We start from the raw sequence: 14,375 nt of genomic DNA, 5'->3' as shown, positions 1-14,375 counted from the left end.
ATGTCAAGGTTCATCTTGCCACTCAAAACTATACATGTGGTCCAAATTTGAATGTTGTAGGTTATTGACAATACGATTTTAAAAGCTTTTCCTTATATAGGTCAATATGTACCATGTGACCCCCAGGGCGGGGCCATATTTGACCCTAGGGGGATAATTTGAACAAACTTGGTAGAGAACCACTAGATGATGCTATTTTACAAATATCAAAGCCCTAGGATTTGTGGTGTGGACAAGAAGATTTTCAAAGTTATTCTCTATATAAGTCTATGTAAACCGGGTGACCCCAAGGGCGGGGTCATATTTGACCCTTGGGGAATAATTTGAACAATCTTAATAGAAGACCACTAGATGATGTCACATACAAAATATCAAAACCCTAGGCCCTGTGGTTTTGGACAAGAGGTTTTCCAAAGTTTTTCCCTATGTAAGTCAATATAAACCATGTGACCCCTGGGGCGGTGCCATATTTGACCCAAGGGAAATAATTTGAATCATTTTGGTAGAGGACCACTAGATGATGCTACATACCAAATATCAAAGCCCCATGCTCAGTGGTTTTGGACAATAAGATTTTCAAAGTTTTTCCCTATATAAATCTATGTAAATTATAAAAATAAACAAAGGGCCATAACTGACACAAAAATTGTTGAACCAGTCTGATTTTCAGGGGGACACAACTAGGGTACCAATACATTATTCTGACAAAATTTGGTCAAAATCCCCCAGTTGTTTCTGAGGAGATGCGATAACGAGAAATTGTTACGGACGGACGGACGGAAGGACGTCGGACCACGGACGATAACCACAGGACGACCCACCTATACTTATAGCTCAACCCGAACAATGCTAAGATGAGCTAAAATGCATTCATTAAGTTGAATTAAGAGTGTAAAAATGCAAACCTGCTATTGACTCCCTGGTTTCTTTTTCAGAAGAAAACAAAGCTGCAAAAAAAGTACATATTAATTTAAAAACTGTTATTTTCAACTTTTATATATTGAGGAAAATGCGAATATACAAAAAACAATGCTTTAACAATTACAAAATGACTTGCTATGTAAAGAGTACAAAAATTTGTTTTTGCAAGAGTGACTAATTTACCAAGAACCTAAATTTGTTCGTTTGTCGGATTAAAAATCTCACAAAATAAAGCGTGTTCCTAGAACTAATTTATCAGGTAGATTATACTTACAAAATTGGCTTGCTGTAACTGATTCTGTACATCCAGATTCTGAAACGAACAAAGACATGAAGTATGTTCTGGTGGACTGGTTTGCATACAGCTGTGTGTTGCTGTTATCTGATGTTTGCAGCTAGGAATGTACTAATAGAAAGACATTCTTAATTACAAAATATTACACACACGTGTACTGAAATTGGTTAAGCATGACTAGGGGTCAATGTTTGAATGAGAAAGATCTACTTACTATTTTCCAAACTATAAATGGACACACTGCTGTCTTTGATATTCAGAATATTTTCCTGCGTGAGTGTTCTGGCTTTGCATGGCTGTAAAATAGTCGGTTCTGAAACAAAAAGGTCATAAAACGTATGCCAGTTTAAACCATGAAGTATACGCAGTCTTTTCATAATAAAGTCAGTACAAATATATTTTGAAGGGATAGTAAAGTAAAGACTTTGTTTATTACAGTGTCCTATTTTTTAGTTTCAAGAACTTGACAGGTTGACAATTGGCAACAATTATTGAGCTAGCTGGCAGCTCACCAACCGGCCTTTCCTTAAAAAACAAAACTAACCCCTTACAGAATTCGATCATGCGATGCGGCTACATAATCGTTTATGCCGCCGTATTTCTGTATATGAGAATACAATCATAAACATTTATAATCGATCACCTATGATTTTCGTATATTTTTAAAGAATACACAGAAAATAAAAGAATAATGTAATCAATCAATTTATTTAATATCTTATAACAATATGTGCAGTTTCATTTCATTAGAGCATTTGAGATTTGGTAACAACAGTTTGAATAGCAACACCCACACTTTTTAAAGTCAAATTAATACTATTCAGGAGTTGCACAAAAGAAGAATTCGACTGTATGCCACAGCAATTGAGTCTACATGATCTTAAAAATGACGCCATTAACAAGAGGCAGAATATCGTACAAGGCGTTATTCAGAGATATATCATTTCGATGCGTAGCCCCTTTCGGGCATTTATTTATGTGAACAGCAGACATACGAGATGTTGATTGAAAGTGCGACTTTGGAAAGTGTGAGTGTTGTTATTACCAAATCTCAAATGTTCTAATGAAATGAAACTTCCCATGTTGTTATTAAGATATTGAATAAATTGGTAGATTATATTATTGTTTTATCTTCAGCGTATTCTTAAAATATATATATCTAAATCATAGGCGACAGATTGTAAATGTCTATAAGTGTATATGTAAACTAGTATTTACAACAATCAATTTACCCAGAACCTGGCGTGTCCGAAATGGAACAGATTTACTTGCTACTTCAGTTATATTGTATAAGTAATACATTCTGAACAGACAACTGATGGCCTTAGCCTACCTGGTTTAAAGCACATGCCCGTTTTTGAGCAATTTAGACAGTCTTCGAATCTATAAGATTTTAGTAAGTGGTTTTGAAAGATAAAATACGTACCGCTTGGATATTTGATGCGGGATGGCAGTTGATTTCCAGAACTCACATCATCCACATATCTTTTTGTACTGCATGTTTGATGTTCAACTCCCTGTCTCTCCTCTACCATGTTACTAAGAGTGGTAACTGATCCAGTATATATACCAGAGCTCCCACTGGTAGCTTTACATAACTTTTCTCCAGTTTCTTTCCAGTCATGGCTCTGTTTTTGAATGTTTATTTCATGGTTTAGTTCGTCATCGGCAAACTGTGACTGTATTGATGTTATGGATTCCGATTCATACTGGGAGCCTGCTCCACTCCCATTGCTAAGCAGAGAGAATTTTGGTAGTCTGTTTCCAATTGCATTTGCCTCCTTTAAATCGTTCCTTGCGTGCAAAAATCTCTCTTTCGCATTTGTAGTTTCTGTAAGACCGCTGTCTTTTGATACCTTCCCTTTCTTCGTCCCAGTCTCTTGACTAGCGTTTTTAGTATCTTCGCCAATCAGGTAGGCACTTTTTCTAGTGGAACCGAGTAGTTGATTTTGCCCTGTGAGAGAAATTCTCTCTCTTTCTATTAGTCCGTTCCCATGGCCATTTTGTTTGACTTTGCATAGAATTTCCTCAGAATTATTATTTCTTTCAACCCATTCCACGTCATTTACTCTTGACTTCTGTTCTTCTCGAACGTCCTCTTGTCTTGTATCAGATAACTGCTGGATTACAGAATCTGTACTTTGCATCAGACTGCTACCTTTAAATATGTCTGATATTCTGTCGTAGATTCCCGAAAAAATAGACTTGCTTTGTTTCTCGATATGTGCATTATCTGTGAAATCATTGCTCTTCGTTGGAATGCCTGATTTACAGGTTTGCTCCATCCCAGCATCAAAAGTCTTTGGAAATAAGGGTGATGAAAATCCATGCTGAAACGAATGTCGAAAATTTGACTGACTCTTCGAAGGTACTACTTGACCGCCCGAAAGGCCCTCGAAAAAGTTCACCAATTTTGTCACGTGAGGCATGCTACGTTATCATTTCTGTTTTATCCCTAAAACATATAAAGAACATTTTTAAAGACATATTTTATTGACTTTCCTTTATTATCAATTTATTTTCAAGCAAGTATCAAATAATGTCGCTGTATTCTGATAACAATTCAAGGAAAGAATTAAAGTGTTTTTCAAAGACTTTTCAAGAATTTTCACCACTTTATCAATGTCTTCATTTCAGCATCACGACAGTGTAAAATAGTTACGACAATATGATAGTTATCATATAACGGAACATTCGATACTACTACTACTAGTAATAATAATAAGTTGTAGAAAATATATACTCAACAACAAAGAGTATAAAGATGATTTTCGTAAAACTGGAAGACCGTCTTTGCATTTTTCATCGTGAACAACACTTTAAAGTGAATTGTTCATAATATATGGTAGAATAAAATAATTTGAAGTATTTTAAAGATTCTATTTTGACAAAAATAGTTTCAAAAGATTGATTTGTTTAATGTAGCTATGTAATTATATCTATTCATGTTTTCAAAGCGTGCAATTCATTTGCATATTTCAGGTCACATGTAAGCAATTTTATCTATAACGTACATATACATATATTAAAATGGGCTGCTTGTGGGCAAAATATGAAATAAACAGATTAATTTACCTCAAGAATAAAGCTTGTTTAGTATTAAACTCTGTGCTGGGGACCTACTATTTTCTTCGAAATGTTCGTGGCAACTGCTACACTGTAAAATCAGACAATACACGTGATTGAAAAAGAACATAGAAATTAAAAAAAGAAAAAAAAGTACCCGTTAATTTCTTCTAAATCATGGAATTAGAAATGCTGTAGTGTCGACATTTGTGACAAACGAAAATGTATGTGATGGACTTACTTCACAGTCCGGCATAAATGTTAATTTCTATGAATTTTAAATCTCTTTACCTTAAAATTTTAAAATGCCTAATAAATTTATACATTTGTATCACTATACAACTAGCTTCACAATAAACTTTTCCTTTTAACAAACTGTCTATTCGTTGAAAAGACACTGTCATCGTATAACGCTACTTTGTATAATGTAAACATAATTACCCTGCGAGAAAACAAAAAAAAGCTTTCACTGTTATGTAGGGGAAAACCAATGTTTTTGAAGGGTTAGTTTCATTTAAGATAATCTTATAGAAAGTCAGCCGATAATCACGTCGAATCGAAGACTATACATGTAGATTATACATAGGAAGTCTTATGGATCCACCTAAACAATGTTAAGAGTAACCCGTTTTAAACTGTTTATACTGACATGGCAATCTTAGGTCTGCAAGGACCTGCTTATTCTTAGCTCTGTCCAATGATCTTCATGGAGACTGAGTCGGTGGTTTCAGAGATATATTGTTCACAGACAGCCGAACACAGGTAAAAAGGTAATGGCAATACATCGCCGAGTGGTTGAGTAAAACCTGTTTTTGTTGGGGCTAACGTCGCACCGACACAGTTACAGATCATATGGCGACGACTTTCCAGCTTTTCTCTTTGAGGAAGACACAAGGTGCCCCTCCGTGCATTATTTTATCACAGAGGCGTACATGAAGCACCGACCTTCCGTAAGCCAGCTGGATGGCTTCCTCACATTAAGAATTCAATGCCCCGAGTGAGGTTTGAACCCACATCGGTGAGAGGTAATTCGAAGTCAGCGATTTTATCCATTCGGCCACGGGGTCCCTTGCGTAAAAGTTATACACTCATATACTAAAAGCATGCAAAAATGAGGTACATTTCCATTTGCATACATTGTTCCATTATCACTGAAAATATGTTAGTCTTAAAATGAATTAACTAGTTTCGTAATACAAACAATATGATTTTAAGAAATATCTATTTAGCTTGAATAGATTACTACATTCAGCCGTACGAGAAAACTCGGTAAACTTAAGGAAAAGCAGAAAACGACAACTTCGGTTTTATAAACTGCTTTGAAGCTAAATTATATATAATTTAAATTTGATAAATTAATTTCATGCTAAGTTATACAGACATAACTAAATCTTAAGTTATAGCAGTAAATAAAGGTTTTTGAAGTTTTATATCAATATAAACGTATAATTTATTTCTTTATGTATAATACAATATTAAAACATATAAGATTACAAATATGTACATAGCCATTCTTATATCACAATTATAAGAGACTTATCACAGATGCAAATCATAGTCACTGCAGGAATATATACATGTTAAAAACTGAGGAGCAGTTGTTAATACTGACGAAAAAAGAAAAATGTGGATTTATACTAGTATGTGAAAAGGCAACAACAGATACAGTGTTGGACTGGTATAAAAAAGAGAAGGACATTAATTTTATCAACCTCGATTTAAGAAGTGTTAACAGATAAAAACTGCGTATATAATATGTGGGAATTGAGGTAAATAAATTTAACACTTTAAATAGTACATGAACTTTAATTCTAGAAAGTTATATATAAAACAGGTAATATAATATGTACAAATCTGAAAAGGTATATAACTTTATTTAACGAGGATATCATATTTGCCTATTGAGCCAGCTTAGCGTAAAAAACTTCAAATATTCCGAACTTTAGTAGAGATATCTGATATGCAATAGTGATCCAGAATACCCGGGAATGACCCGAAATAGCCGCGTTCAATGCCGTTCATGGAGTTCGGAAAAATGTTCGGGAAAATTTAAATACACTGCAAAGTAAGTGATATTGTTGAAGTTTTGATTGTTTTCAAGTGTTTCTGCTTTATGTAGAATATTGGAATTTGGCAGTTGTGAGCAGAAAATAGCTAGAATTGTGTTTTTGTGTTTACTTCTTAGATTCATGGTGTGCTTTTTGAGAACTTTGAATTTTAAAAGCAAAAGTTGTATATATTGTGACATTTTATACATGTGCATTTTACCTACAGTAATGATGAGTGAACATGTATCAATGCGGATTTACTATGAAAGATCATTTTTATACTATATTGGACAATCAGTGACTGCCCAGGGTAGTCGACCTAATCCTATTGTCATTGAACAAACCAAGCAATTACGCATTCAGAAATACAAAAGAGGAAAGAGAGGTGGTCAAAATGGTGTGAGAAGGACATGGGGTAATAATAAAGGAGTGAATGAAAATAATTTGCAAACTTTACCACAAGAAATTTCCGCTGTGATTCAAACAAGACGCTTCTCAAATAGGAATAATAATAAATATAATATGAATAATATTACAAAGATAGAATGTGAATCTCTAAACATAACAAAAGGTCAAAAAACACTTAAAGTATGTTCTATAAACTGATCTGTAAAAAGCAAAACAGTACTCCTTTGTGATTTTATCCTTTCAAACGATTTCGACGTTGTTGCCATCACAGAGACATGGCTTGACAATACCGTGGAAAAAACATACAGTAGTGAGCTTGTCCCTGACGGGTATCGCATGAAGCAAGTCCCTCTTCCCGGGAAAATGCGCGGAGGCGGAGTCGCTATTATTTATAAGTCCAATATAGAATTTAAAATGCCGACATCTTCCGGTGATGGACACTTCACAAAAGAACGGTTTCAGTACTAATGAATTCCTTCAGCATGAATGGCCTCTGTTTCTTTCAAAATACGCAACCACTGACAAGCCAATAGTTTTTGTTGGCGACTTAAATTTTTATCTGGACATACCTACGGATCGTGACGCTTCCAAGTTCAACAGCTGTCTAGAAACATTTGGTATGGAAGAACATGTTCGAGGACCAACACATGTTGCAGGACATACTTTGGATGTTCTTATCACAAGAGAAACTTAAAATAATGTATCAAAAATAGAAGTTACTATTTTTTACTATTACCAGGACTAGATGGGAAGATATCACGTGACCATTTCGCTGTAATATTTCATATTCAAGCAGAAAAACCTGCCCAATAAGGACAACTGTGACCTTCCGAAAGGTGAGATCCATCGACATTGAATCATTTAAAAACGAAATAAAATCTTTGGAGATTCTTGACACGAACACTTTAATTTTTTTATGTTGACGAGCACGTGGAATCATTTAACAACAGTTTGATATCACTCGTTGACCAGCACGCCCCTTGGCTTACTAAAACAATAGTGCTTAGACCGATTTGTTCATTGTATAATGAAGAACTACACGAAGCCAAACATTTGAAACGAAAACTTGAACGCAAATGGAGAAAAACAAATCTGACAGCAGATCATGGGATAAACAGAAATCACTGTGCTTCTGTGAATAAATTGCTGAAACAAACACGTGTTAATTTCTATTCTGAAAAGATCGAGTCCTGTGGACGCGTACCGAAAACTTTATTCATAGTGACAAAGAATCTTCTTGGTAGACACGAGGAGGCCGTGCTGCCAACATCTTCCTCTTCCAAAGAACTAGCGCAAAATTTCAGCGATTTCTTCATCGATAAAATTGATGGAATACGAAATAGAATTAGATCAGAAACAGAATTACAAACCGGTGCGGTTACCACCGAGGAAATTTCAAACACGCAAATAGATAAACTTGTTGAATTTACTCCAGTCTCACAGAATGAAGTGAAAAATGTTATTTCAAAATCTGCAAGTAAATCATGTGAGCTAGATCCACTTCCGACATGGCTTTTTGAAAGAATGCTTAGAAGAACTGCTACCATCTCTTACTAAAGTAATCAATTATTTTTTGGAGAAAGCATATGTACCAAAATCCTTCAAAAGTTCGTTGATCAGACCACTCATCAAGAAGTCAGATCTAGAAGCAAATGTTCTGAAGAACTATAGACCTGTCTCTAATTTACCGTACGTGTCTAAAATACTTGAAAGGTAGTCGATGCTCGTTTGGAAAACCACTTGTCTTTGAACAGTCTCCACGAAGAACACCAGTCTGCATACAGAAAATTTCACTCCACTGAGACTGCATTACTGAAGGTTCAAAATGACATTCTCAACTCCCTTGACCAAAATGATGTAACAATGTTAGTGATGCTTGACCTATCAGCTGCTTTCGATACCACCGACCGCAAGACACTACTGCATCGCCTCCGCGACCACTTTGGTATCGCAGGGAAACCACTCGAATGGATAACTTCATATCTAAGCGACCGCTACCAAACTGTGACCATAGATAGTGAAAAACAGTGAAAATGACATACAGTGTCCCACAGGGGTCCGTTCTCGGATCAAAAGTTTTCACAGTGTACACTAAACCAGTTGGTACAATATGCAAAAAACATGGACTAAATCACCATTTTTGCGCCGACGATGGGCAACTTTATTTATCTTTCAAACCAACAAATCCGGTCTCTCAGAAGGATGTTTTACGCTGTGTTGAAAACTGTCTCGTAGAAATTGTATCTTGGATGAACAGCAACATGTTGAAAATCAATTCCGATAAAACTGAAGTCATTATATTTACCTCTCAAAGAAACGAAAAACCTATTGAATCGGCTTCTGTGAAAACTGGAGAAGAGAACATTAAACCATCTAAATGTGTAAGGAATCTTGGTGCTGTTCTAGACTCCAAAATGAGCATGGAAAACATATTAACTTAGTTTGTAGATCAGGATACGAACATCTACGTCAAATAGGCCACATCAGGAAATATCTAAATACAGATGCTACAAAATCGCTAGTAAATTCACTCGTCACTTCACGCCTTGATTATTGCAATGCGCTCTTGTATGGTGTTCCGAAGGCCTTGCTGAATAGACTTCAAAATCTTCAGAAAACTGCAGCTCGAATCATAACGAGAATATCGCGTTATGATCACATTACACCGGTATTAAAAGAACTGCATTGGATACCAGTTACTCACAGAGTGGACTTTAAGATTCTTGTTCACACATACAGAGCATTACATGACCAATCACCGATCTATGTTAAAGACTTGCTGGAACTCTATCAGCCAGCAAGAAATTTGAGATCCAAGAACAACTCAAAACAACTAGTTGTTCCAAAAAGCAAAACTGTGAGGTACGGTGATCGTAATTTTTCATCAGCTGCACCGAAGTTATGGAATGCTCTTCCGGCTACCATTAGGGACGTTAAAAGCTCGGATGCTTTCAAAAGATCATTGAAAACACACTTTTTCTTCAAGGTCTATTGAAACTAACTTTGAACTGGAAAACAAGCTGTTATATGACTTTACAATGGAAATTATTTACTGTTGTTTATTGTTCTTTAAAATATCTAGTACAACTTAAATGTAGAGTAAAACCTGATTCAGGCTAAATACCTTTTAATGTTGATATATTTTTGTGTTGTATTGTGTGTCCATATCATTCTGTAATATGTAGTTTGTACAGCGCTTTTGAACGTTTATTTTATAGATGAAAAGAGCGTTATAAAATCTGGTAAATAATAATAATAATAATATTTCATAAATCAGATAATGTCTTCTGTGTTTTATCGGCGATATAATACAATATTTCTTTATTGCGAGAAAGCAATTTAAAAGTCTGTTGTGAACGACACTGTACTTGATAAATCAGTAATCTCATTTTCATTTACACAATTTGCCCAAAGAAATGATTATTTGCCGTAAATATTTAAGCCAGTAAAACTCGGGGTAAACACAAGAACAATCCTGCAAAAGTCGACCTTCTATCAAGTTTTATAGGATAATTAACCTACATATCTATAGACTAACATATATAAACGGTAAAACGTACCGTTCTTGCGATGAAATAAAAGGGAAACTGTTACCGGAATCAAAAAGGACCCAAACATCCCACAAAACAAATATCCGAAACATAGTCGAGTGTTTTACGCTAAACCAACATAAACTGAAAACTTTGGGTAACTGTCTGCAGTTTATATATGTACCTAATTTTAGATATTTTGGGATTTCGCTATATGTAGCAGTCTGTTTACTGTGTCAGTTCATAAGTTATGTTCAGTAAATTTAACGCTTTAAAAATTAAACTTTTTTTTTTGTTGATTCATCATTTACTATATTTCATGCCCAAAATCATGCACGTTTTTTAAGGTACACATACATTGTACAATATTTCACTGGGTGTATGAGGGAATATGAACGAGGATAACAATCACTGTATCATCTGCATAAAGAAGGACAAAAATTTTCATGTAGATATCTGGGTCAATATGCGGTTGATGTAATTCCATACCAGGGTTTCTTTCTTCCAAATAAGACTCTAAATCATTTAAATAGATTGAAAAAGTATGGTGGAAAGATTTTCCCCTTGACGAACCCCACAATTACTTTTGAAAAATGGGGACATTTTACCATTTGCAGAAACGCACGACTTTTATATCTGCGTACATATTTTTGATAACCGTAAACAATTTCCCACTTATACCGTTTTTCAATAATTTGCTCCACAGACCAGCCCGCCAAACTTGGTCGAAGGCTAGAGAAAAATCTACATAAGAGCAATAAAGTTTTTTCTTTTGTTGTCTCAATTTGTCATTAAGATATTTTAACGTAAAAATGTGGTCACATGTAGAATAACTAGACCGGAACCCGGCCTGATTTTCATTTAATATATTGTTGCGCTTAAGAAAAATATTTACCCGCTCATTTAAATTAGCCGTAAAAAGTTTTCACAGACAACTTAAGATTGTTATCGGTCTATAGTTAGAAGGATCAAGGGGAGAACCCTTCTTTTTAAATATTGGCTTTATTGTACCAATCAGCCAAGTTTCAGGCAGATTGCCTGAATCAGAAATAGCGTTAAAAAAGGACGTATAAACAGGTAACATTAAGTGTTTGGTACTTTTTATATATTCATTACAGATGTTATCGAATGGTGATGCAGCTTTACAATTATTGCACTTTGAAATCATTTTATTAATTTCTTGGGAGGTAAGTGGGGAATTTAGAATTTCAGAATCAGTAGAGTCATATGCTAGGCTTTCAATATCACTTTCCGTAGAATGCACATTTGAATTCACATTCTTAAAATGTTCGAAAAAATCGCTTGTCGTCGGCATTTTGTTTTGTTCAGTTTTATTAAAACTATTTATTAATTTCCAAAAGTCTTTAGGACGTTTAGAGTGCATATCACGTATTTTCCGTTCATTATTTGTTTTATGTATATGTATATATGTGTTCATCGTCTGTTTATAATGTTTGCTGGCACGGGCCAGTTCTGATTTGTAGTAGTCATTCTTATTTCTATTGTATTCCCAGGTATACACTTACCTCATTCCCAGTAAATTCCCTGTACTTTTTTGAACTGGTGGTCTCTGACCTATTTGGACATTTTAAATTCCTTTGAAAAGACTGGGCAGGATTGGGTACTCGGGTCCTTATACATCACTTGTCTAAGATTTCGGCAGTGACATTTTTTATGCAGTTCTGCCAATTTGATACGTACCTTTTATGAAAGATACAGGCTTAAAATTTGTCAATGCATTTTACTACACTTGGTTAGTACAGATATAAAAATAGTTTTTAAAAAGAAATCATTAAGTTTTTTCCGAAATCTCGGTTATTTCTCAGTCTATCTATCTTGATAAACGTGGACGGAATCAGAGGAACAGTTGCTGTGTGATAAAACTTTTATGTAACATAACCATCCATATTATACACCAATCTAAATAACTGTAAGAATGGCAAGAGGAACTTTAAAAAAAAAAGAAAATCAAAACATCTTAATTAGCTTTTAATATGTCGGCACAATTACTTTGGGCAACAAACAGTAATCATGCGAATGATTTTATTTCATTCTGATAATAATAATAATAATAATAATAATAATAATAATAAGAAGAAGAAGAAGAAGAAGAAGAAGAAGATGATGATGATGATGATGATCACGATGATGATGAATATAGTATACAATACTATAACGTGTATCAGAAAACTCGAATACATCGCAACAATTTTTGGATAACCCTTGTAATGGCTGGTGTATCAAAGACATAACCTTGGCATATTTAATAATTCAGTCAATTATCAGTTTTTGGAAAACCAATAATATTATTTACGTACTTTTGAAATTTTGATGTTTTATCGTATGATAAAATGTTAAAAATAGATCTTGATGTACCCGTTATAAATAAATTTTCAAGCTTGCGCATTCTTTCGTGACATCATTTTAAATAGATGTACATACTAATAAAAACTGTCCATTTTTCCACACTCATGATATAGGCATCTCGTAATTTATCTATGCTACTTTATTATACTAATTAAACGAAACAATGAGCTCCATGTATAATTGGTGATAGTGTCCATTTTCTAGGCTGATATAAAAAGTTCACACTTTGATTTCAAAATTAATTTACATTCTACACAAGTCCCACAATATTGGGAAACATCAGCATAGCATACAATATAACATCATGATAAAGATAAACATCGCGTGTAACAATGGAAAACGGCTTAAATCATTTTATTAGACTATAATTTGTTTAATGTCACACTTCCCGATATTAAAGTAGGATTTGTTGCAAGGTAACAGTATGTCAAGAAAAGGTGAAATCAAACTCGGTCTTAAATGATACATATTACCCTTAGACTTTTATTTTAGTAATTCAGACATTTAGGTACTATCTACTGATAACATTATGTTGTGATTAAACAGTTTTTCATATTTAGAGATGGAGTTTCAAGAAAATTGCAATTTGTATTGTTATAAAGAAATACAAAAAGAAATACAAAAGAAATATAGTATATCTATTACATCTATTACAAAGCCTTAGGGTAGAAGCGGATCGTTATGGTCGTAATAGACTAGATGCTGAAAATGGAGACATAAGAGCACGAGTATCATTTTTTGTTGAAGAACTCATTCCAAAAATTACTGGAGGAGACTCACACGGGGGAGGAAGTGTTACACGAAGGATGGAGTTCTTCAGATAACCTGTCATGTTTTCTTCTGATAACTGTTACGGAGTTCCTGGAAAACGTTACAGAGTTCTTCTGATGTCTGAATGACGAGCCAAGGAATCGGTGGATAAAATGGTAATTATTTACCTTTAAATAGAGAGAATGGGGTGTAAAACTAAAGTTTGATGATCAAGGTTGCCTGATGTATTGTGCTATGCGTCAGAAAAAAACTGTTTAGTCTAATAATCAGTGCCACTTCTTTGAAATGAAGACATTTTGAGTAAAATATCGAAATCGTTTGCTTTTTCATACATATTATTCTTCTTATTCACGTTCTTCATCCTCACCACATGCAATAGAATAATTTTAGCGCAAAGTTGCAAACATAAACCATTTTCTAACAATTTTATGCCCGATTTTTCAAATGTTACGGAATTCAGGTGATAACTCTGAAGATGTCAGAGAGTTCTTATGATAACTTTTATTACTGCGAGGGTGTTTCTTGAGCTATGTTAAGATACTTTTTAGCTAATTTAATTATTTACAAAGGGTGTTAATGGTGTTCTAACGTAATATATTTATCCAATGCACAGTATTGTGGTTATATAATGAACGGTATGAGTCTTTTGTAAAGTTTAAAACTATGTGCAGTATAATGACATATATAGTATAATATGAATAGACAACAAATGCAGTAAATTGTATTTTTTCGTTCTATCAATGGATGTGCCAATGTTCGTGAACAACGGTTTATTGGTTTCCGTTTTGATTGATCACTGAATTGAAATCAAACCCGTTCATCTATTTGCTGCATTTGCAGAGGCTGTCTTTTTCTGAAGCGGTTTATCGGATTAATATGTATGACTGCTGTTGTCATCGCATGCAATTCAACTGCTTGTCTAGTTATGCATATTCATATTATGACCTTTACGTTGAGTTAATATGTGGT

At 34.3% G+C, this 14,375-nt stretch overlaps 1 protein-coding gene across 3 annotated transcripts in view; it reads right to left on the bottom strand.

The window, feature by feature from the left end:
- Window positions 1-14,375, bottom strand: part of LOC123543606 (uncharacterized) — a 172,709-nt gene that overhangs the window by 151,843 nt on the left and 6,491 nt on the right. Inside the window, exons 1-6 of one of the 3 annotated variants that reach the window (XM_045334257.2) lie at window positions 10,333-10,405; window positions 4,292-4,373; window positions 2,643-3,671; window positions 1,431-1,529; window positions 1,196-1,234; window positions 906-947 (exon numbers count right to left, since the gene is read on the bottom strand). The exons of 1 other annotated variant lie outside the window; for it this stretch is intronic. In XM_045334257.2, coding sequence (XP_045190192.2) covers window positions 906-947; window positions 1,196-1,234; window positions 1,431-1,529; window positions 2,643-3,645 — 1,183 coding nt within the window. In that variant the 5' untranslated portion in view covers window positions 3,646-3,671; window positions 4,292-4,373; window positions 10,333-10,405. Of the gene's footprint in view, window positions 1-905; window positions 948-1,195; window positions 1,235-1,430; window positions 1,530-2,642; window positions 3,672-4,291; window positions 4,374-10,332; window positions 10,406-14,375 lie in introns of those variants that run through there. One more of the 3 variants, XM_045334248.2, reaches the window with a different exon arrangement.

The sequence above is a fragment of the Mercenaria mercenaria genome, chromosome 15, assembly GCF_021730395.1.
Source record: "Mercenaria mercenaria strain notata chromosome 15, MADL_Memer_1, whole genome shotgun sequence".
NCBI lineage: Eukaryota > Metazoa > Mollusca > Bivalvia > Venerida > Veneridae > Mercenaria > Mercenaria mercenaria.
The sequence above is the reverse complement of the archived record's forward strand: the minus strand, read 5'-3'. Positions and strand labels throughout refer to the sequence as shown.